The sequence below is a fragment of the Schistocerca piceifrons genome, chromosome X (assembly GCF_021461385.2).
Source record: "Schistocerca piceifrons isolate TAMUIC-IGC-003096 chromosome X, iqSchPice1.1, whole genome shotgun sequence".
In the NCBI taxonomy this organism is placed as follows: domain Eukaryota; kingdom Metazoa; phylum Arthropoda; class Insecta; order Orthoptera; family Acrididae; genus Schistocerca; species Schistocerca piceifrons.
Genome location: NC_060149.1, coordinates 71,422,829 through 71,449,533, shown reverse-complemented (window position 1 = coordinate 71,449,533; position 26,705 = coordinate 71,422,829). Strand labels below are relative to the sequence as shown.

Sequence of the window (26,705 nt, the reverse complement as noted above, 5' to 3'; positions counted from 1 at the left end):
TTAGGGTTCATGTGGAGGCATGCAGACAGTTGTTTTTCAAAGGTCCCATTTGTTAGCGCAACAGGAAAGGCTATGACTCGTAGTGGTACAAGGTACCCTTTGACATGTACCATATGGTGGCTTTTATGCAGATGCAAATGTAGATTTAGATGAGTAATTGTACTTGATGTGGCATTCAGATGGTACAACGTGGAAAATGCTCAGCCAATAGATTTACTTGTAGTAACAGTGAAACTTCTGGAAAGGAATGTGATGGCCATGAGCTGTACTTCCAGGTCTGGGATCATTAATTGTTTTGGTCAGCAACAAATGAACACTGATATTTACAAAAACATTTTAGACAGTACTACGTTTTCAACTTGTGCCAGAATTTTGTCTGTGCCTGAACAAAGCAGCATTGATTTGGGCATAAAAGATAACTGATCAGAGTTGATGGAGCACTATACTCTAAGCCCAAAGCTGAATGACAACATGCATCTTTGGGATGAATAGAAGATTAAACACTATAAAAGTAGCAAAAGGAAGTTCAACATACTATTAGTTACACTTATGACAGATTTGGAATCAACAGCTGTGAGTGCCCAGAGTATTGGGGCCACATATCATAAGCAGCATTTAAATATTCATTATAGTAACAATATATATTACCTGTCTGTGAAGTCTAACTAATGCTTTTTCAGATGGTGTATCAAGTGGGGCATCATCAGGAAGTTGCCTACGGCACATACGGTCCTGGAGTTCCATTGGAAGCTTTTGGAGAATAGTTTCTACATTTTTATATGATGGATGCCCTGGTGTTACTGACATTTTAACACCCAAAAGTGTCTGCAACACAATCAATTGAATTAATAAATATTTTCATTCATCAGCTGATGATATAAGAAACAAAACTATATTAAAAACAACTGCTCTTTATGTACAGAACTGTAATTCATAACAAACATAAATTAAGTACAACCCAAACCAACTATCATAAATATAGACAGAGGAAGAGATCCCTTATATACTAAACAATTATAGTCCAAGTGGCAAGATTGGGCCGACAGATCAGTGCAGTGACACTTTGATCTCCACAGAACAACTTAAGTATAATAGTTTAGCATGCAAGGGATGTGGAAACATGCCTTGAAAGGTGTATTATGTATGAAGTGTAACTTTAGGTTTCATGAGAAGTGCTTGAAAGTCAACTTAAAATTTTTAAATGATGAGTTTCCTTGGTCATGTCATGTATTTGAGTGTGATGAACATGGTAGAGTTGATGAGCACAGGGAACTCTAAAAACGAAATTATCAATTTGCTTAACAGACACACTAATGTTATTAAAGATGAAATACATTCCTTGAAATAAGATGATGCAAGACTCAAAAACAAAAGAAAGGAAAAAAACTCGTATACTGATGAAAATACAAATATAGTGACGAAACATAACTACAAAAACATGTGTATACATAATAAAGCAGACTTCAGTAATATGACAGATCCTCGCTTGAAATGTAAAACTACAAATAGCGAACAGCATAGAAAAATGAACAGACAAAAATAAATGCACCAACATAAACTGAAAAAATAGAACACACAGTACTGAACAAAGTGCCGAAAATGAATTTCTAATAATCAGAGATTCTATGCCTAAAACTGTAGTAGTTCCAAGCTGCACAATCCATGTTCACCCAGGGATAAGAACACATCAATTAAATAAGCATCTGAAGAATGTTCTTTAAGCAAAATGTAGCTTAATGCTAAGTGTTAATTGTAATGCAAATTACAAAGCAGTTTTTATCTGTGTAGGGACAAATTCCCTTCAAGACTACAGTGAAGAAGACAACATCAAAGGAACAAGAAATGTGATCACAACAGCAAAAAAATGTATTTCTAGAATCAACAGTGGCAGTAAATGGCATTATCCATAGAAGATCACTGAGTGACAAATATATAGAAAAAAATAAACAGTAGAGTCAGAGAACTGTATAACAGTCTAGGAACAATATTTGTAGATCCAAGTATGTTTATAATCACAGGCTGGTTAGCCCAGGATGGCCTGCATTTAAACAGGTTAGGGTCAGCAAAATTCACAGCAAGTGGTTACTGCTATGTGCAAAATTATAAACTTAAGGAGGAAACTAAATGTGATTGATGGCGTGACAAGCTGCCAAACGGAATGAAATGTAAAAATCTGTTAAGCATCACATGCCAGAAAGAGATGAACTAAAGATTAATACAAATTTAGATTTTATAAACTATGTAAAAATGTATAAAACTGTATATGGATGAGTGATAAAGGCAGAAAAAGAAATGTCATGCAAAAAATTCATTCTGAACCATACAAATAAATCAAAGGCAGTATGGTTAGTTGTAAAATCTGAATTTGGTGTCATAGCTGGCAGTATCCAAGTTTTGAAAATTAAGGTAGGTGGCAAATCTATTGTAAATCCTTCAGAAATATCAGAATATTTCAATGAATTTTTTATAAATGTATCAAAATCAGATGCTGATGCAAGTGAGTCCCTAGGTAATGTCCACACCCCTTTGGTTTCAATCAGGAAACTGGAAATTTGTGGTAAGTACTATGGGACCAAACTACTGAGGTCATCGGCCCCTAGGCTTACACACTATTTAATCTAACTTAAACTAACTTACACTAAGGATGACACACACACACACACACACACACACACACACACACACACACACGTAGAAAAAGTAGGAGTCTCCTTTAAAATTAAAAATCTGACTGGGTGTCATGAAATACCCACTACAGTAATTAAAATAGTTTATAGTGTATCATCAGGACCCCATCTGAAATAATAAACCAGTCATTTGCAGAAGGATGCTTCCCAGATGCTCTGCAGTACATAGCTGCAAAGCCATTAGTCAAGAATGGCTTAAAGGATGATGTAGGAAACTACCGACCAGTAAGTCTTCTTCCAAGATTTTAAAAAATATTCGAAAAAGTTGTTGCTATCAAAATTCAAATTTCATGGCAAAATCCAATATCATCACATTAAACCAATTCGGCTTCAAGGAAAGGAAGAGTACAACACATGCCATCGACAAATTTGTTCAGAAAAGTTTCTTACCTCTGCACAATCCCAAAAAGTCACAGGAATTTTCTGTGACCTTACCAACACAACAGGATAAACCACTCTCTACTGTTACATAAATTAGAAAGATACAGAATAAACGGCAGTACATTGAAATGGTTCAAATCATATTTAACAGACAGAATGCAAAGGGTAGTAGTTGTAATGTCAGGTACAGGAAACTGTTACTCAGAATGGAAAATTATTTCACAGGGAGTCCCAGGAGGTTCCATCTTAGGCAGAGTCCTGTTTTTACTTTATGTAAATGTTTTATCTCTAAGTATAACATCCCACCCAGTTTTACTGGGCAGACCAGATTGTCATCCATCCAAGTGCTAGCCCAGTCTGACAGCGCTTAACTTCAGTGATCTGATGGGAACCGGTGTTACCACTGTGGCAAGGCCACTGGCACGCCTCGATACAAGGTAATGAAAATTTATAATAAATTAAAAAAATGAAAAACTTTCACAGTATGGAGCTAGGTTTACCGAAGATAAAATTATTTGCCATCCTAGTGCAAAAATATTATTCACTCATGGAATTTTTAAATGACAATGATTTTTTTGCAGAGTAATAAAACAAACTTGTAATGGTTTTTATAAATTAAGATTGTGTTTTTTTTTCAGTTTGACACATTGTATGTGTATCTGGTACATTATTTATATTGACAAGTCTCCTGTACTTCAAACCAGTGATTTATATATATATACGTCACGAGACAATAAAATTCCAATTCTGATTCCTCTTGCATAGGGAACATAATGTGATTGTTAAAAGTAATAAAGTATATTGAGGTATGCAGTTGTCTTGGAAAATCTAATTCTTAAGAAATGCACAATCCTAACAATAAACAAAACAACAACTTCATTAGCCTTGATGACAGCTCCCACTCTCACAGTCATACGTTCAATCAGGTTCTGGAAGGTTTCTTGGGGAATGGCAGCCCATTCTTCACTGAGTGCTGCACTGAGGAGAGGTATTGATGTCGGCCGATGAGGCCTGGCACAAAGTCGGCATTCCAAAACATCCAAAAGGTGTTCTATAGGATTCCCATCAGGACTCTGTGCAGGTCAGTCCATTACAGGAATTTTATTGTCGTGTAACAATTCTGCCACAGACCATGCATTATGAACAGGTGATCGATTGTGTTGAAAGATGCAATCACCATCCTCAAATTGCTCTTCAACAGTGGGAAGCAAGAAGGTGCTTAAAACATCAATGAAGGTCTGTGCTGTGATAGTGCCATGCAAAACAACAAGGGGTGCAAGCCCCCTCCATGAAGAAAACAACCACACCATAACACCACTGCCTCCGAATTTTACTGTTGGCACTACACACGCTGGTAGATGACGTTCACCGGGCATTCACCATACCCACACCCTGTCATCAGATCACCACATTGTAAACAGTGATTTGTCATGCCACACAATGTTTTTTCACTGTTCAGTCATCCAATGTTTATCCTCCTTACACCAAGCAAGACCTTGTTTGGCATTTACCGGTGTGATGTGTAGCTTAAGAGCAGCCGCTTGACCATGAAATCCAAGTTTTCTCACCTCCTGCCGAACTGTCATTGTACTTGCAGTGGATCGTGATGCAGTTTGGAATTCCTGTGTCATGGTCTAGATAGACGTCTGCCTGTTACACATTACGACCCACTTCAACTGTCCGCAGTCTGTGTCAGCCAACAGACGAGGTCGGCCTGTACGCTTTTGTGCTGTATGTGTCCCTTCACATTTCCACTTCACTATCACATTGGAAACAGTGGACCTAGGGAGGTTTAGGAGTGTGGAAATCCCGCATACAGACATATGACCCAAGTGACACCCAATCACCTGACCACGTTTAAAGTCCGTGAGTGCCACGGAGGTCCCCATTCTGCTCTCTGAAAATGTCTAACGACTAATGAGGTTGCTGATATGGCGTACCTGGCAGTAGGTGGCAACACAATGCACCTAATATGAAAAACGTATATTTTTGGGGATGTCCGGATACTTCTGATCACATAATGTATACTTTCAGCATAACAAACAACACAAGTTACCTTAGGTACCCCTAAAAAATGATGTATTTCATTTTAAACATCTTGTCATTGCAACCCATCATAAAATTATATTCATTAACTAAAAACATCTACCATTACAAATTTAGCACATGCATGTACAAATGCATAACAATGAAAGGCTGTACGTAATGACAACAAGGTAAAGTTTATCAGGTATTTCATATTACTGGACCATTGTGGGGTTGTAAAATATTGCACTTGTAAAAAGTAAACAGAAGATGTGTTCACATATCATTTTTAATTCTGTTTATGAAGCAAAAAGAACCAATACAATGAGAAAAATGCCAACCTCAAAGGTGATATCCGTGTACCTTTGAAAGGCAAAGTAAAAGAATAAGTGGAATTTGCAATGAAAGAACATCACAATTTGATGTTCCATCACAGGAAGCAGTGGTCAAATGCTTTGATACAAATGTCATCTGTGGAATGAGAATATTCATGGGCACCAGATCTAAAAGCGTACTACTTAGAAGAAATCACATACTTTTCTTCAGCCCAGGTTAGTTGTGTAATGTTTTTTTCTTTCTTATAACAATAAAAAAATCAGCAACAATGACACTTTGGTGATAATCAGAACTTGTTAGTTAACATGCTAACAAGAAGGAAGTAGATGAATCTTATAAAATGATGACTTTTTAATAGGCACATGGATAACACCAAGCAAATACTTACAAAATATTCTTAAGATTGGCTGGCAGTCTTGGATTTTATAGAACAGTTCTGTTGAAATCTTTAGCACCAAATCACATTAGGATAGATGGGAGCTAAATCATAGCAAATATATTTCAAATATAGGACTATCGTACAGATGAGATTTCCATGAACAAACACATAACATTAAACACTAAAATGTTGCTGACCCTGAACTACAAAGCTGCACACAAAAATACAGGATTATGAAAGTTCAACCCATGGATAACTTGTGTAGCTTTTGCAGATGTCCATTATTGTGTATAAGTGTCACATCACCCCATAAATTGATTTCTCAGATCTTAGAAAGTACAAAGATAATACTGGAAAAATCAAAGTAACTTTGGTATAAATATAATGTACCTAACTGGAACTTCAATTCCTCATGGACAATTCTATTCTTACTTCAATTCTGCCTAACAGATGGCAGAAGTTGTTGATATCTAATGAGAACTGCTGTTCCATCAAAAAAAAAAATTACACAGGTTCAGTGTGACTGCTTAGGTGTTGCCTCATCAGTCAGTGTTGAAGTGGTTCCAACAGGTCCAGCACAACTGGCAAGTAGATGCAAATCCACATTCAGTTCAAAAGCAGACAAGAGGAACACAATAGTACTATTAGATGAAGTACAATACATTAATAAAGCACAAGAATTCATTTCACAAAATAATACAACAAAATTAAATATCTGACCCAACAAACAGATTCCAGACAACCATACATAACTCACTTGAAAATATAGACAACATACTGGATAACACAGAAAGAAGACAACTGATACAGAATAATCCTGCACCTGTCCTCTGATGGCAACCAAAAAATTCAGATGCCAAACATCCCAGTCAGACCCACAGCAAACTTCTAAAAAGCTTCCCACTTACAAGCTTGCAGTTAAAACTGCTGCCTGAAACTTTCAAGTCCAAGAAGACAGAACCTCTAAAGACACTACAAGGTTAATACATCATACAAAATATATAAGAATTCCATACACATTAATATTCCTCTAATTCAATACAGAAAGCATGTATTCCAATATACCAGTAACAGAAACAATAGACTTCACAGGACAAAAAATCTGAAGACATGCAGGCAATTCCCTGATGGACAGATTAATGAAATACATTAGTACAGCTTGTATAGGAACAGAAGTACTTCCAGTCCAACAATGAGTTTTATTTACAAGATGATGGATTACCAATGGGATCCCCAGTTTCAGGACCCTTAGCAAATATTTTTATACTCACATCAGTACTGTTTATAATGAAGTTAAACTATGCCAAACTAATAATTTATACAAAAGTAGTTGCAAAAGAATACAACATATTATACCGATTCAGATGTGTGGGTGACATTCTCTGCTTTATAGAGGAACCACATACAAAAATTATAAACCACATGCTGACATTAACAAGATACACTAAAAGAAAAAATTCACGACTGAAAAATCAAATTAACTTTCTAGATACAACACTAAAAAAAAAGCAAATACACAAAATTTGTCATAAACCTACAACTGACACAATCATCTACCACACCTCAGACCATTCAAAAACACAAAAACAAGCGGCATTTCTACACATGCTAAATACAGTGTCACTCAACAAAGAAAACTTTCAAAAAGAACTAGGCATCATAATGCAGCAGCCACAAACAATACATACAATGGTAACAGTCGTAAAGCTAAACCACAAAATTAAAAGAAACAAAGGAACTGTAAAAAGTCAAAGCCACAAACAACGCAACACAACAAAAAAAAACACACACACACACACACACAAAACCATAAAAACAACACAGAATAATCCAGAAAATATAACAACCTCACACATAAAAATCAAAATTTTCAAATGATAAGGCATAACATAGCATACACAACATACAATTCTATCCAAAAAATAGATTCCAAAACTGACAAGACACACGGACTTATACCAGAAAGCAGGTGTATATCTAGCACAATGTAATACACTTGATGGCAAGTTCATTGTGCAAACAGATCGAATGTTTGTTGTCCAATACAAAAAATACACAAGAGAAAGGAACTATGGGCAAATCACTCCACATTTTCAGAGCATCTCAGATAACATAATACCACATCCACATCTAGAGAAGAAGACAAGAAACTAATAAGAATAAACAGTAAAAGACATCATCTATTTTTTCAACACATGGACAGGTGGCAGCTCCTTCAGCAGGGCCCAAGCAGGCACATACAAGGAGGGGTCTACTAGTTCTCAGATGTATTATGGAGCCCCATAGGTAAATAGCATCCAGGACCGGAAGGAAAGCCAATGTGCCTTTCGTGTGTCTGCCAGAGGTGGGGTGGGGTGGAGAGGGTGGAGGAGGGGGGAGACATCTGAGATGTGGACGCGGCCCTGCCTGTGGCTATTGAGTGTGCAGGGTGCAGTCTGCAAGTTGTGGTTCACATCAGCATTAATGACATCAGTAGCTTTCGTTCTAAGGCAATCCACAGCTCATACACAAGTGGCTGAAGGGAGTGGTGAAGACTACCGAACTTGTGCATGGAGTGCAAGCAGAGCACGTATTTTGCAGCATCGTTCCTAGAACTGATCGGGGTCCTTTGGTTTGGAGCTGAGTGGAGGGTCTCAACCAAAGACTCTGTAAATTCTATGAAAATCTAGGCTGCAAATTTCTGGACCTGCATCATAGGGTGAAGAAGTGTGAGACTTCCCTAGATAGGTCATGGGTGCACTAGACAAAGGAAGCAGCTACTCTGGTAGCAGAGTAGTTGTGGAAAGCACATGGGGATTTTTAGACTAGGTGGCAGTTCAAGGTCCTCTGATGAACTTTCACAAGTCAGTACACAAAGAGCTAAACCATATCGTGTGTAAAGAAGACACACTTCGACTATCAAAATATTAACAGTGATTTTCAAAGTATTCCAAACAAAGTTCTTGAACATACTGCACTACAGGAAAGTTGTCACACTCAAATTATTCTCGGAACCAAGAGCTGGCTGAATCCTGAACACTATTCCATATGACATTATTGAATGAAAATTCATAAAATTGTGAACTCACCGATTTGTCTCTACCCAAGATTTGCAGTGATTCTAATTTCTAAGTACAACCTACTGCATTCTTTTGGTTAGATATGATCTCCATTGTTTGGCTGTACCATCAGTTCCATAAAACCTCAGTTTAACTGGGAGAATATTATGGCTTACACAGTTACACACCTTAGATAAGTCACAGAAAATACCAACTAGTGCTATTGTTATTTAATGCTTTTAAAATATAGTGAGTGAATGTATAAATGGCACTCACTGTTGACCAGCTTTTCTGAAATACAAACCATGATTTACTGAGGATGATACTGTTGCTCAGGTAGAATACTATTCTAGAATACACAACCACCTCAAACATTTTGGAAAATGATGTCAGCAATGAAATGGCTCAGAAGTTATTGATGACTCTCCTTCAGTCTCTCTGGAAAAATGCCCAGTTAGTGATGCATTACGTATTTCAGAAAAGATAATGCTTATTACATGGAAACAAGTATTTAGTACTTTGTTGGAAACACTGTCAGATCCAGATCAGCTTTTATTTTTAAGAGAATATATAATTTTCTAAATTTCAGAAGCAGAAGTGGATGAGACATCCATATAATGGAATTTTATGAAAGTTGCTTTTTCAACGTACTGTTCTGATTGTTCTCTTGAACTACTTGTCCCTACATTTTTGACTACATTTAAGAAATGTTTATTAAACATATCTGCTAACTGCGACTGATGTTATCCCGTTCTGTGGATTGTTACCCTGTCTTTCTTTTCACTACACTCCAAATAGCTTTAAATCTGTTGTTGGAATTAGTGGTTTATAACATAATGTGTATATTCCCTGATTTTTAACAACTTTTCTCAGTAATTTTGAGTTGTTCCTGCAGTGTTCAACTACTACAGGAGCTTTGTTGTTGTCAACAGATACATTATCCTTTTTATTTCACAATATCCTTTAATTCCTCTAGTGAGCCATGGTTTTTTTAAATGGCTGTATAATGCCATTTCTGACTAGCTGAGGCAGAAAGCCGTTTTCAAATACTGAAATGAATTTATCATGGAATAGGTTAAATTTTATGTCAGCATTTGGTTCACCATACATTTCATCCAAGTCATCTCCTGTAAACTACTCTTAAAAATGCTTGTCTTAGAATCATTAATTATTCTGATTTCTACCAAGAAGTATCTGTACTGGAAGGCACTGTATCCTAAGTAACTGTGCATCATGATCAGAGAGAGCTTGCTGCTGTCTAGCAGACAGTTTAGTAAGGAGTCAAATGGCTCAAAATTACCCAGTTGGAAACTACATAGAGTTACAATTATAAGTTAACTATTATTCCATTTTAATTTACATGTGTACACTTCTATGTGCTGATCACAAGAAAATCTATTTGTTCTAATGTCTCTGAGTTTGTGTTCTGTCTTAATATATATACCAACTACTCCTTTTCCCATATTAGTTCATTATTTGTAAGGATCTAGAGCGTAATCTTTTATATTTAACTTCTATATTCCTATGGTTATCTGGCACTCACATAGGCACTGGGCATCTGTCTTTTCAGAGATCTCTAAATTCTTGAAACAGACAAGAATCTCTACTAGGTTGTTATTAAATCCTCTAAAATTCTGAATAAATAAGCTAACCATACTTTTCTGGGCATTCTTCAGCATTTTGTGGGACTATTATCTTGTTTTAACTTGTTTCACAACAGGGTGTATGATTCCTGACTATAATCTAAAAGAAGGCACCTTCTGATGCCAGCAGACAGTTTAAAATATGCCATTGTCAAGTCTCTCTACAAAAAAACAGGACACCACAGATGTCAATAATTACCGGCCAGTAGCCCTGCTGACAGCACTTTCAAAAATTGCTGAGAAAGTAATGTACTCAACAGCGGTTAGCCATTTCAACAGTAATGGGATACTTAGTAAATCACAGTTCAAATTTCAAAAATGCTGTTCCACTGAGGCAGCAATATAGAATTTCACTGCCCACATAATAGAGTCTTGAAATAGTAGAATGTCACCAATAGGAATTTTCTGTGACTTATCCAAAGCATTTGTGAGTGATTTAAGTAATATCTACAGAACAGGAAGCAAAAGGTTTCTCGATATGGTTTAAGGGATTTAAGGAAATTCACCAATTCATCTAACTGGGGTGAAATAAATTTAGGTGTTCCACAGTGTTCGATCATGGTTCCCCTTCTGTTCTTGATATATTTGAATGACCTCCCTTCTTATGTGAAACAAGAACCCAAACTGACACTGTTTGCTGATGATACAAACATCATTATTAATCCAGTAAAAGAAACTCCAATACACAATGAAACAAATAATATCTTTAGAAAAGTTATTGGTTGGTTTTCTGTGAATGGACTTTGAAAATACACAGTACATCCAATTTTCTGCTGCCGGGAGTGCAGTTCCTTCAATAAATATAACACATCACCAGAAGTCAGTAGCCACAGTAGAGTATACAAAGTTTTTGGGTGTACATATAAATGAGAATCTTAATTGGAAAATTCACATACTGGAACTCCTAAAGCGACTAGGTTCAGCAACTTTTGCTACCAGAATAATTGCCAATTCTGAGGACACAGAAATTAGTAAGCTAACATACTTTGCATACTTTCACTCTCTGATGTCATACGGAATAATATTTTGGGGTAACTCAACAAAAAAATGGTTCAAATGGCTCTGAGTACTATGGGACTTTACATCTGGGGTCATCAGTCCCCTGGAACTTAGAACTACTTAAACCTAACTAACCTAAGGACATCACACACATCTATGCCTGACGCAGGATTTGAACCTGCGACAGTAGAGGTCACGCAGTTCCAGAATGAAGCGTCTAGTACCGCTGGGCCACAGCAGTGGCGATAACTCAACACTTAGACAGAAAGTATTCACTATTCAAAAGAAAGTGGTTAGAATAATGTGTGCAGTTCATAGTCGCACAGCTTGTAGGCACCTATTTAAAAGGTTAGGAAGTCTTACAACAGCCTCACAGGTCATTTCCTCAGTAATGATATTTGTTCTCAACAACATGAACCAGTTTAAAAGCAACAGTGACATTCATGATTATAATACCGGAAGAAAGAGAGACTTACACTATCCTCTACTTAACCTATCCTTGGCACAGAAAGGGGTAAAATCTGCTGCTGTAAAATTTTTCGATAAATTACCAGATGAAATAAAAGTCTGACAGACAGCAGTAATAGTTTCAAAAATAAATTGAAATCATATCTCCTTGACAAATCCTTCTATACCATAGATGAATTCTTGAATAGGAATAAATAAATCTATAGGTATAATATATGCATTTTGTGCCATTTAAGGGAATGGGGCAGGTAATAAAAATTTTAAGCTTACAAAAAACAGTTGATTCATGTGTGCATTTCTTATGCACTTGACACATTTCATATCATGACGGTTTACTGCGAGACTGATCAATGGAACACGTAACTAACTAGGCAGAGGGATCTTGCTGTGTGCGAAGGTAGCCCCTCATAAACTTTCTGCACGAAGCTCAGCCAATTTATCTCTATCTTCTCGTTAATGTGTCAGCCATGTCTAGTGCATCCCAAGCTCCCAATTGTAGCAATAGGCACTATACTCATATTGAGATTTCATTTCAGTCAGCAGCATCCTGCTCAACTCTGTGTTCACACGGCTCACAGCAGTGTTAACCCAGGACTTGTCATGGTTCTCTAAGATCTCCACTAAACTCACACTTGTGTGTGAAGTTGCTACTCTTATTCCATCCAGGTCACCCCCAAAGTTGTAATTTTTGTCTTTAGCCAGGCTGTTTCCTGCTCTACCTACTACAATGAGAGGGAGGGGAGGAGGGAGAGAGGGGGGGGGGGAGAGGGGAGGGGGGGGGAGGGAGGGAGTGAGAGAGAGAGAGAGAGAGAGAGAGAGAGAGAGATATATGAACACTCCAAATTAAATCCACTGAAGATACCTTAATTTAAATGGCTAAAAACATCTTGAACATAAATATATATTGCAGCAAGAAAAAGGTATTTGAATTTATAAAATGAATATTAACATACTGGCTATGTATAATGGCATTGCACAGAAACTTGTTTTATTAAATCAATTCTTTTTATGTGCTTCCCTATTTCAATAACACCATTCTTTCAATAACTAAATAACAAAAAATGTTCCAAAATCTAATGGCAGAAACAAACCTCCAAAACATCGTCAAGTGCTTCTTCAGCTTCCAGCTTCTCTAAACTCAGTTTTCCAGCTTTGAAATATGCATAGTTTAGAGAATAACCTTTCTTACTCGCATTCCATAGTGATCGAGGAACAGCCACAAGAGCATAACCGAGAAGAAGAATTAACAGGAATAATCCCCATGTGTTACTGGCTGATGATGCAATAGTCTTCAGATTCTGACTGAAAAAAAATTATATATAACAGAATTTCATTAACACTGTTCCTTATTGACACACAGTGATAACAGGATGTATGTTTCACAGGTACATTAATATACAGTCGTATGAGAAAATCAAAGGTTACAAATAATCCTGTATTCAGGAATAATCTGTGTAATCTACAGTTGCCATAGTTGTAGTATTGGTACGACTACTCTGCATAAATCTGCAGCCAACTGAATGGCAATGTCATTTTTATAAGCAAGACCTTTACAAGTTAGTTATTGCCAAATAAGAAAACTACTCCAATCTGACAATGGTCTCCTATCGAGATCACAGAACATGTTGATTTACTCTATGGTCTTAGAAACAAGATTATGCCTCTGACACTGGAAGAAGCATCAAGGACAAAGACACTGATTACTGGTATTTCCTTTGTACCTGAGCTAATATCTCATTCTCTAGGCAACAGTATGGAACTGTACTGAACGCCTTCTGCTAGTCAAGGAGCCCAGCATCAACTGCCTGAATACTTAAGCAAATTCAATCTATAAGAAAAAAATATATATGGCGATGTTTAGAGTACAAATAGGAGTACAAATTAATTGGCAATATGAATGTAAAATGACTTGTTTCATATCACGACGATTTATTGTGCAAAATGATCCATGGAACATGAAAGTAACTAAGTAAGTAAGTAACCATCCAACCAACCAACCAACCAAAGCACAAACACTACAGTAATTAAAATAAGTGTGTACCTCAAATATGCCACAGAGAACTGTGAGTCTGGCAGTTGGGCCACAGCAGCTGGAGACAGTGGCCAGAGTGTGTAAGGCAGAAGTGGGGCTTCAACATATGTACATAGGAAGACACCACTCTCAACTCTTTTCGAGAGCACAGAGTTTGAAAATTTTGTGTGTGCTAATACACTTTGTATGGTCGCCACTCCTCAAAATCCTCCATAAAAAGGTTAGCCACCAGAGGAGACAGAGGGCTGCCCATGGCAACACCATCAGACTGTTCAAAATATTCCTGGTTAAACACAAAATAAGTTGAGGAAAGAGCATGTCGAAACAAAGCAGTGATGTCGAATTCAAACTGTTGACCAATTAGAATCAAGGAACCTGCAAGAGGTACTTTTGTGAAAAGAGAAACTACATCAAAATTCACTTGAAGATCTGAACTACTTACCGTAAGTGGAGAGCCCCCAGTCTGTTGATAAAATCGGCAGAGTTCCGTATATGATGTGAACATTTGCCAGCAAATGGTCTCAATATAGAAGCTAGATGTTTGGCTAAATCATATGTGGGTGCGTCAATATTACTCACTATAGGCCGTAAAGGCAGACCTTCTTTATGCACTTTAGGAAGACCATACAGTCTCGATGGAACACTGCCGTGTGGTCTTAACCGCACACTGTGACTGTATGGTCTTCCTAAAGTGCATAAAGAAGGTCTGCCTTTACGGTCTATAGTGAGTAATATTGACGCACCCACATATGATTTAGCCAAACATCTAGCTTCTATATTGAGACCATTTGTTGGCAAATGTTCACATCATATACGGAACTCTGCCGATTTTATCAACAAACTGGGGGCTCTCCACTTAAGTAGTTCACATCTTCTGGCGAGTTTTGATGTAGTTTCTCTTTTCACAAAAGTACCTCTTGTGGATTCCTTGATTCTAATTGGTCAACAGTTTGAATTAGACATCACTGATTTGTTTCGACATGCTCTTTCCTTAACTTATTTTATGTTTAACCAGGAATATTTTGAACAGTCTGATGGTGTCGCCATGGGCAGCCCTCTGTCTCCTTTGGTGGCTAACCTTTTTATGGAGAATTCTGAGGAGCGAGCACTTGAATCACAGGTTGTAAATCAACGGTTTTTTGGAGATACGTTGCTGATACTTTCATAGTGTGGCACCATGGTGAAGAAAAGTTAGTGGAGTTTTTTTCATCATCTTAACTCCATCTATGAGAATATTTGATTTACTATGGAACTAGAGAAAGATGGCTGCCTTCCATTCCTGGATGTTTTGGTCAAATGGAAGGGTGATGGTTCGATGGGACATTCTTTCTATTGTAAGCCCACTCACACTGATTTGTACTTGCATTCTTCAAGCTGCCATCACCCATCCCAGACCATGAGTGTACTTAAAACCCTTGTGCACAGTGCATATACGGTGCTGGACGCAGAGAATTTGCCTAAGGAACTTGCACATTTAAGGACGGTGTTCAGAGTCAATGGATACTTAAATGTAGACTTTCACGGCCGAAAATGACATGTCCATTATGATTGCCCGGGCTGTTATGCCATGGCTGGTTAATTAATTTTGTCTCAATTCCCAACGTTTCGTCCCCGTCTGCGGGAGACATCTTCAAGGGGGCCTGTAGCTCGATGGAAGGTCCAACACACCCGCTGGCTCGCTACTCATTGTCAGACTGTGTGTGTGTGTGTGTGTGTGTGTGTGTGTGTGTGTGTGTGTGTGTGTGTGTGTGTGTGTGTGTGTCTTAATCTGGAAGGGAATCCCTGTTTCTGTAAATATACTTTTGAAGACTAAACAGTATAATTATTTAGTTGTCTGTTATAAATGGGTAAACACAAATCTACAGGAAAAATGTGGTTTGCTGTAGAGCTCACAAATACTTTTCTATTTAAAACTGATTTTAGGTGCCATTTTCATTTACCTAGTGTTAATAAATGTTTGTTTTGTTGAACAGCATACCCAGTAAAGGTGGCAGAATACAACTGTTCATATGCATTTCACAATAACCTGATGGACTGACAACATTCAAGAATGATTTGTAGATAGTTATAAAATTAAACTGTACTGTTTGATTTATGTTTTTGCACTGATGTTTTTCACAGAAAGTGCCTTCAGTAAATCTTTATTATATGCTTCCATTTACTTCCTCTCAAAACTTGTTAATATTTTTGCTTTATTTTTAGAGTCATTTATTTTCCTTTTGGGCACCAGTATTTTTTCTTCTTTTCCTTTTGCCTTTCATTTTAGTCATAAGAAAATTTGGTGGGAAAATGTGGTCGGGGTATTGTGACAATACAAAGCAAAGGCATTTTGTAAATATAACCAATAGTCATTGGCCATTCTTCCACATTTTAGTAAGCTTGTGAACACACACACTCTGTGGTAGACAAATGAGTCATCACATAGTCGGTGTGGGAAAGGCACAGCACAGCAAGGAGCAGGCTTATTCTGTTTCCGGTGCTCATGAGGGCAACAGGTATTGTACTTGACTAAAATGCTTTATTTAATAAGTGAGTTGACCCAGCCTGCATAGTTGTGATTTGGATGAAAAGGAAATTCAACAAATTATATTAGTACAGTAAGAAAATCTCTGACACTTTAAGAAAGAGATAATTAGAATTGTACAGTAATACATAAAATAAGGAAAGGCAACCATTCACCTATAGCAGATTAATGCGTGGAACACAGTAACACAATAGAAAACAGCATTCACACTACATTTGAGCAGTAACTGCTTTTCTAGCAACAGTACATACATTCACACTCATGACCACACAGGCACCCAAATGTGGCCATGAGTGTGTGTGTTTGGGTATCTGCATGGTTGTGTGCTTGAATGTATGTACTGTTGCTATAAAAACAATGCTTGAAAGCTAGTGTGAATACTGCTTTCTGTTATGCACTACTGTGCTCCAGGCATTGATCCCCTACACGTGAGTGGTTCCCTTTACCTTATTTTATGTATTGATGCATCCAGAAATTTCTATTATTATTAAAATTGTATAGTCACATTCTCAGACTGAGCAAAATAATTCTGTTGTGTCATCTTAATGAAAGTTAAGAATGTTTAGCTGTCTGAAAGCAAAAGTGAAATTCATGAAACTGACATCACAGATTACATGACACTGGATATAAATGAGCTTAAAAAAGCTGGTGTCTTATATACCAGAGAAAACATGTCATTGAGTTTTTTCATTTAAGCTATTTTCTTTTGAGATACATTCTAATAACATTAGAGCTCAATTCACTTTGCTTGATAGCTGAGAGACTTTTTATAAAGTAAAATTCATAAAACTACCTCATAAGTATATAAGACTACTAATTCCCTTCTACTTGGATAAGGGCATCAGGTAGATCACTAATCACTAAACTGAAATGTATCTAACAGCTACCTAAGAAATAACTACTTTTATTGAGAGACTTTGGAATTTATCATGTTTGAATAACTGTGCAATAATGCTGGCTCATAAGTAGGTTTGTAGCCATTTCAGTGTCTTGCCCTTAATTTCACATAACCTTAGTCTGTCCTACATGTCACACAATGATGGGCATACTTAACACTTACAGAAACCATCAATGTTGACTCTTTTCTGTCCATTGCATCCTCAACTCTCAGAGTAGATAATAGAATCTCGCCATCTGCAGCGATTCTTCTGTAAACCTGTCTGTGCCTTACACAAGATTTCTTCAGTGTCAAAAACTGGAAAGGAAATTTCTATTCCCTGGGGAGGATTACCTGGCATACGGACTGGGATTATTACAGCCTTTGTTCTTCAGACATGGAATTTCTGTTTCCCAAATTTTATTAAAAAGATGGAACCATTTTGATTTACATCTTTCAAAAATGTAACAACAACACCATTATGAAGACAAGGACTTTTCTCCATGTTTAAGGATTTTTTTGTGCATTAGAATTCAAATGATGGCAACGACAAAGTAAGAACAGAACTTGTTAATCACTGTCTTTAGGCCATGTTCCCTCATCTGATTTAAGAAGGTTTTTATGCACTCTGCTCTCTGCAATTATAGCAGAACTAAATTTGAATAATTTTGTACTTTCCATTCTGTAACCTAAATTAACCAGAAACTTTAAAAACACTCTCTTTTACTTTTTGTCACCGTTTTCTTCAAACTGGCCACATTCCCTTCCAGTCTATAAAAATTGAGAGTTTTCATGGAAGCCAATATTTTTAAACTCTAAATCTGTTTCTATCGATCTCTAGCAAGACTGTCTGTCAGCTTTTTTTTTTTGAAATACCAACTACATTTTGTCTCTCTGATTCTGTTCTCGCATTTCTTGCTTTCTACACACATTCTAGTCATAAAGTGATCCAAGCTGTGATCACTTGCAATTTTTCTTGTTTATTATTTACCAACACACAAAAAAGTCAATTTAGAAACAGTTTTAGTTCAAATATAATGAGAAGATATGATGGAATATGATCTCGATTACATATCAGTTTTATGAAAATATGGAACTCAAGAATTCTTCAACCAGTTTCTGATTCTGCAACATTTGGCATGTCCTATTATGTTTTTAATGGTTTTGGTCCTTTTGCACTGGGACAAGCAATCTGCATTTTAATGGAACACACTACGATGTTCTTCCTTGTGATCCTCTTAAAATTATCCCCAATAGTGTTTCTAAAGAGGGAATTGCTATGTATCCAGAATATTTGTCAATAGAAGCACCAATGTGAGCTCTTTTCTAGGTCATTTCACATCACCAAAGGTGCTCTATGCCGAGGACCCTGCATTTTGAAGTGAAGGTTCTGACGAATGGTATGTCCCTACTTATGAATAATGAGGCAATTTAGCAGCGTTATTTTGTAGAACCACATAAAAAATGAATAAGGAATCAAAAACAGAAAAAAACCAGTAACTCTGCCATATGACAAAGCTGGAGAAGCCTCACACATTCATTAACTTATCTCACTCTTTATGATAGATCCCCAAGCCTGAATTGGGATCACTTTTTTCTAAAACTAGCTCAATAATTCTACAACAATCTAGATATGAAAAAATGTAGTTTATATGACAAAATAGTAGCAATGTATAATCTGAATGCCAGGTAAAATAATGTAATATATATCCTAAAAGTTAATTTGAGGTAAAGTTCCTTCCTCAGGGAGGAATGAGGCATAGGTTGGAAAAGACTGGAAAGGAGTGACAGATCACTCAGACCCTAGGCTGAGAGGAACCCACCTCTTATGAGGTGAAGAGGAGACAAAGAGTAAATACTAAGTGATGTGGATTGCACAGCATCAGATAGTTTATACATCCATAGATGGAAACCACAAGCTTTACAATTCCATTAATGTACACTCCTGGAAATGGAAAAAAGAACACATTGACACCGGTGTGTCAGACCCACCATACTTGCTCCGGACACTGTGAGAGGGCTGTACAAGCAATGATCACACGCACGGCACAGCGGACACACCAGGAACCGCGGTGTTGGCCGTCGAATGGCGCTAGCTGCGCAGCATTTGTGCACCGCCGCCGTCAGTGTCAGCCAGTTTGCCGTGGCATACGGAGCTCCATCGCAGTCTTTAACACTGGTAGCATGCCGCGACAGCGTGGACGTGAACCGTATGTGCAGTTGACGGACTTTGAGCGAGGGCGTATAGTGGGCACGCGGGAGGCCGGGTGGACGTACCGCCGAATTGCTCAACACGTGGGGCGTGAGGTCTCCACAGTACATCGATGTTGTCGCCAGTGGTCGGTGGAAGGTGCACGTGCCCGTCGACCTGGGACCGGACCGCAGTGACGCACGGATGCACGCCAAGACCGTAGGATCCTACGCAGTGCCGTAGGGGACCGCACCGCCACTTCCCAGCAAATTAGGGACACTGTTGCTCCTGGGGTATCGGCGAGGACCATTCGCAACCGTCTCCATGAAGCTGGGCTACGGTCCCGCACACCGTTAGGCCGTCTTCCGCTCACGCCCCAACATCGTGCAGCCCGCCTCCAGTGGTGTCGCGACAGGCGTGAATGGAGGGACGAATGGAGACGTGTCGTCTTCAGCGATGAGAGTCGCTTCTGCCTTGGTGCCAATGATGGTCGTATGCGTGTTTGGCGCCGTGCAGGTGAGCGCCACAATCAGGACTGCATACGACCGAGGCACACAGGGCCAACACCCGGCATCATGGTGTGGGGAGCGATCTCCTACACTGGCCGTACACCACTGGTGATCGTCGAGGGGACACTGAATAGTGTACGGTACATCCAAACCGTCATCGAACCCATCGTTCTACCATTCCTAGACCGGCAAGGGAACTTGCTGTTCCAACAGGACAATGCACGTCCGCATGTATCCCGTGCCACCCAACGTGCTCTAGAAGGTGTAAGTCAACTACCCTGGCCAGCAAGATCTCCGGATCTGTCCCCCATTGAGCATGTTTGGGACTGGATGAAGCGTCGTCTCACGCGGTCTGCACGTCCAGCACGAACACTGGTCCAACTGAGGCGCCAGGTGGAAATGGCATGGCAAGCCGTTCCACAGGACTACATCCAGCATCTCTACGATCGTCTCCATGGGAGAATAGCAGCCTGCATTGCTGCGAAAGGTGGATATACACTGTACTAGTGCCGACATTGTGCATGCTCTGTTGCCTGTGTCTATGTGCCTGTGGTTCTGTCAGTGTGATCATGTGATGTATCTGACCCCAGGAATGTGTCAATAAAGTTTCCCCTTCCTGGGACAATGAATTCACGGTGTTCTTATTTCAATTTCCAGGAGTGTATTTTAAAGTTCTTGCTACTACTAACACCAAAACATGTACGAGATAAATAAACCTTATTAATTTTAATTCACATTTATGCTAAACATTTTTAATCGACAAAAAGCTATATTTATTTAATCCATAATAATTTCATAAATATTTGTCTCTACTAAGTGGCCCATTGGAAAAGGACCCATCCCAACAAATTACAGAAATGACTTTATGTATCCTGGCTCCACTTGTGATCAGTTTACACAATATTGTGATTAAATCATTCTTCACAAAGTTGCAGGGGAAATTTAGTTTTGCAGTACAATTCCTACGTTCCCACATAAGTCAACGTAGGAACCATCCAAGTCCGCAGAGCATATTCACATTGTTTGGCACCTAAAAGTGGTTTGTCTTATTTAGCAATGGCAGGGGCATGGCTGTTTTAACAAATGTTTCAGCTAACATAACTAGTGATGTTGGTAATGAACATAAATCCATGAGGAGAAGGAGTCATATTTATGAAAAAAAAACAGTAGAATGCATATATGTTGCAAACTGTAGCTTAATTCAATGCTTTTATGGATACACTTCCAGATGTGCTCATTTTGTTGTCCGTAGAACATATAGGCAATACGCAATTTCTCTCCATGTGTGTGCCAAAATTTCTTCCATCACTGCCTCTAAAGCAGCCCGCACTCAGCCATTTTTCAGTGTACTCAGCCAGTGTTTCAACGTCAGGAACTGGGGAACTGAACACCTCATCCGTAACATAAAACAACAACAAAGGCAAAGGGTTTATGTCTAGTTAATGTGGTGCCCATAATATTGCACTGCCTCTATTGATCCATCTGTCCAAAAAGGTTTCACCCAAGAACTGGCAAACAAATAACCTGCTGTGTGGGCAGTGCACCATCTTGATGACACATTACCCATGGTTAAAAGTCATGTAACTGAGAAATGAGATGCTAGATACAAAGCACATTCAGAAGGGTACCCATAAACACTGCACGAGATAAGTTACCATTTGCAACAAACCACATAGCTATATCTATCATAGTTCCTTAGAAATAAATTTTTGTAATCAGGAAAAAGACTTAATACTCATTCTGTATTTCCACCACTAGAAAAAAGATTACTGCACATAAGCTCATTGACATGAACAATGATTTAAGATGAACAGCAAAAATAAGAATTTCACAATGATGGGGCTATGGCTGCACTTGACTATGGACGGTCTGAGAAAACTTAATGTATGGTTTTGTGGTCAGGAGTATGTTCCTTTAACGTTATGCTAGACAAAAAAAAAAAAAAAGTAGATGCAGGTAGTTTAGTTACCTGGACATTGGACTGAACTCAGAAAAACAGAGTAAACAATTCAGACACACATTAAAATGACAAATGATAATTTCACTAATCTAAATAAAATGTTAACAGGAGGAAATTTATCAGCTGATAAGCAGGAAGTGCACATTACACAGACACTGCAGATTAGACATGAGTGTAAAATTTTCTCTGTCTGGCATATCAACAGAAGAAAAAAAATAGTCTGCAAAATTGCAAGGGAAATGCCCAGTGCTGTGTGATGTCAATTTCCTGATAAAATACTCTTACGGGAGGTCAGCGCAAAAGTTGAAATTTGATATTATATCCCTCATGAAATTTATACCTTCTGTGCATCAGAAGTTCAATAGAAATCTTCTAAATCTAAAACTGGGAATGTTGATTGGGACATGTATCTAGAAATTGATGTTTTAAAATACGCACATGATTTCAGATTTTCATTATTTATACTTACTTGGTTGTGTGTGTCTTCTTTATGAAATGAAAGTAAATTTCTGCTGTATTAAGAAAGAATTTTTAGCTGATGAACCCTCAAATACCATGACTTTTATCCATTTCTGTACTAGAGATTTGAAAGATGACAAATTATGGATCATTCAAAAATAGATAACATAGCCTCTTGTAAGCTTTCAAGTAAAAGGACTGTCAAGTTTTGTACTGCTGTGCTAAAATAATTCTGAAAGACTTGTGTGTCTGCCAAAAACAAACTTAGGAGTTTTTTTCTCAAAACTAACTCCAAATGGGATAGATCCTTCCTCCACTGAGCCACCCAATTGTAAAAGCATGCTTTACTCACCCATAAAAATAACGGCTTGGTCTTACTGCAATATATATTATAAGAATGACACATATGAAGAGATATGATCCATAATATATTGCATTATCAATCAAAGCTGATTTAAGTTTACCCCGGATTGTAAAGTCCCCAGCTTTTATATATGACTGCATTAAGGGCAGTACAAGCCTGAAAACAAGAAAACATTTCATAGTGTTTGCATTAAATTGGCTATTAACACAAAAGAAGCATACATGACTAAACCTGGAACATTTATGGAATGAAGTAAGGAACTCTACGCTACTCAGTGCAATTGCAAATATGATGTCAATAAAGGTGATACGAGATTGGAGATTTTGATGTTAAACTACATACAGGGTGCATTCATGATGATGATGATGATGATGATGATGATGATGATACAAACTTTCAGGGATGATGGATAAGGTAAATGTATCAATTTCAGTTTGGGGACCCTGGTCTGGAAATGACCGAGTCTAAAGTTATGAGCGAAAATCATTCTGATGCCTGTGACACCAGAATACATGTACTAGTACTGTAGCATAAGCAACCTTCTGAGATGGTAGTATGGAAAAAAGTAGCAGCAGCAGCAGCAGCAGTAGTAGTAGTAGTAGTAGTAGTAGGAGTAATAATAATAATAATAATAATAATAATAAGTCCTGTAAAGAGAGGCTCTAAAATGCATAACTTTAGAACTACAAGCACTTGTTCATTTATGATACTGTGAAACATCTCTTCTACTGGAGAAGTGCCCTTAGCTCTTAAGGTATGCATTTTAAAGCTTGCTTGTTTTGGTCCATAATACCACCTCTGAAAGTTGCCCACTCTATAATCTTAACAACAACAGTACTGATACATGTGTTCCACTGTCAGAGGTATTGGAATGATTTTTGTTCATAACTTTCAGCTATCATTTCCAAATTAGGGTCCCTTACCTCAAAGTGATACATTTAACCTTCTCAGTCATCCTTGAAAGTTTGTAACATCACAGAATCACCCTTCACAAATCTGAAAAACTCAAGTCTTAAAAGCACTCAGACCGTATGTTGGTTATGAAGAAGAGAGAAGACAAAAAAATGAAGAAGAAGAAGAAGAAGAAATCAGAGAGAGCAGAAGAGCAAAGATAGTACTTTGGCAGGCACTGTGTTAGCTTCAGTTCAGAGATAACAGAGGGGACAGATTGAGAAGTAAGGATGGATTAAAAGAAACAGAGAAATGAAAAGGGGAAAGAATAATGAAGTTAAGAACTAGAACAAAGGGCAAAAGAAAATGGGAAAAATAAAATAGAGAGAAGAAATATTAAAACAGGGAGAGAAAATTGAGTTAAACATATATCAATAATTGATTTCTAATAAACTGAAAAAGAGGAAGGATTGTTAACCATGTAGGAGGCAATCTGAGGGCATATGTTTTGGAAAGCTACTCTAAGAAATTATTTTAAACTCAACATCTATATTTGGAAAAGAATGTCAATCACAACTCAGATTTCATATCAACAAAAGAAAAAAAAAATTTTTTTCAAAATAATAACAATTATAGCAACAATGATTTTGGAATCAATAGGTTACATTATGTGCATGTGAAGAAGCAATCTAATAAAGCAGTACCCCTCAGATACACATCTATTCCTTTTTCCTGATCAAGGACCTGCTAATATGGAGGATTTTCTCTGGGAACCACAAAATCTCCACAAGTGGCAACAGCCACAAACTATAAGCAAAGGTTTTTTTTTCACTTCTGTTTTGAATTATGGCAGTTGGATCAGCATAACTGACTTTGTATGGGATGGATCTTCTTTTATTCTCTGTAGACTGCTGTAGTTGAGTAGGTGTTTAAAAAACTCATTTTGGAGTTTCATCTGTTCATGCCAGAACAATGAGGTTTTCAGTTTTGGATATGATAGCCTTAAACTTACTTGAGTAAAGCTTAAGAAATGTACATATCTGCAGCAGCAGTAGTAATGTGGAAACCTCAAACAGCTCTTTTAACAAATTTCTAATGGAGGTGGTAACTTCAGGAAGGTTGTAATCAAGGTCAGGAAATAGAGATACTTAAAAGGCAGAGCAGAATGAAACAAATCCCAACAGCGTCTTGGGAAGAAGTCATTATGTTGAAAGGCTTAACAAGATGAGTGCTGGTGTGAGATACTAGCCACAAACTGGGTACCTTGCGAATGCCTGCAAGATAAAGTAAGGAACACAAAAAAAAAGAGTAAAAGTGATAGAAATGTCAGGAAGAACTTCTCAGACAGTGATCAGCAGACTGTAAATCACCTGACATCAGTGTAGATGTGTGAGCCAAGATAGTGCTGTAATGTGAGTGGAAATGCAATCTGGTACAAGTTCAAGAGAAATATCAAGGAACTGACAGGAGTTCTAAACTGAAAATTGTTACAAATGAGCTGAGAGAGACATTAATTATTTAGTATGGACAAAGTTGTATGTAATGATGAGACTGTACAGTTTCATTACACACTACAGCTTTCATCTGAGATTTGTTACATACTGAGATACAGATGTAAAAAATCTCGTTAGGCAGGCAGATCTCTGGACATACTTAAGTATGTTATTAAGCCTCTTCCAACATTGCAGAAAATCTTGTATTGTGGGCTACCACAGCTGTATAACTGTACCATGGTGAAAAAGTGACAACGTCAGCTGTATGATAAATATTTATGATCCACTAGTTTCAAGGTGTTAGAGCCACATCTTCATAGATAAATATTTATTTTATACCTTGGTTCAAGCAATAACCACTAGATGGTCAAACATTCTCTGTCCAATTGTAATAATTTTTTTAACCATCCAACATGTTGGTAATCAAGTTAACTTAACTAGTTGCCTCTTCAACAGTTAAAACAATTATTACAACTGGACACAGAATGTTTGGTCATCTACTGGTTACCACTTGAACCAAGTTATGAAATAAATATGTATCCCTGAAGATGTAGCTCTAATGCTATGAAACTTTGGATCATAAATAAATATTTATCATAGAGCCGAAGTGGTCTTCATCATCATGATGCTCTGCCAACATGGAATTGGAATAAAAGTATGGTACTATTATCCAATTTTGTTGTTTTGAGCATTTTCAAAATTTTCTGAGAATGTGCTGTGAGTTAAATTTACGACTTTTTTTTTTTTTTAGAACATCATCCTCAGATCCTGTGTGTGTCAATTCTTTTGATATTTTGCAAAAGTTCTAAATCCTATGAAAGAGAGCACAGCATGTTCACATCACAAATTTAATCTTCACAACAGAAAGCAGTACATCTCAATTCCATAGCCACAGTAAGCACTCTGATGTTTTTTCACATACCATGCCAGTAAAAAATAAATAAAAACACTAGACATCTTACCAAAATGGCAGCTAATGAAATATTTAAGAATATCGGTAAATGCTTAAAATGACAGACTGCTATTAGCAACAATGAAAGGAGCAAGAATAGCCATGCTCATGATATAGGTGAGACACTGAGTAATCATTAAGCATATAAATAAGATGAAAATGTTACTGAGATTTTGGGCAATTGCCCCCTACAGAGCAAACTAATGAAAAACAATTTTCAATCTTGTTTGGGCATCTGTTGACCACTCAATGCCTGAATTATATGGCGCATGGTTACCTTCACATCTTAAGTTATTTGTATTCAATGTTTGTATAAATAGGAGAACTCTTCACCCAGAATAAAAGTTCACTTCTGTTCAGTCCTTTTCTGTTCTGTTCTGGTTGTACATTGGTTTTCATAATAAACATGCTTTCAGTATTTAGTGTTATGCTTAATCCGTTTAATCTGCTTTTGGACTTGAACTTGATTCTGTTTGGTAGAGACGCTAGGTATTTCA

The 26,705-nt window shown here is 37.5% G+C and overlaps 1 protein-coding gene across 1 annotated transcript in view; it reads right to left on the bottom strand.

Annotated features, from left to right (window-relative positions):
- LOC124721656 (LMBR1 domain-containing protein 2 homolog) overlaps window positions 1-26,705 on the bottom strand; it is a 110,384-nt gene that overhangs the window by 46,925 nt on the left and 36,754 nt on the right. Inside the window, exons 3-5 of the mRNA XM_047246725.1 lie at window positions 22,861-23,028; window positions 13,048-13,258; window positions 649-825 (exon numbers count right to left, since the gene is read on the bottom strand). Coding sequence (XP_047102681.1) covers window positions 649-825; window positions 13,048-13,258; window positions 22,861-23,028 — 556 coding nt within the window. The remainder of the gene's footprint in view (window positions 1-648; window positions 826-13,047; window positions 13,259-22,860; window positions 23,029-26,705) is intronic.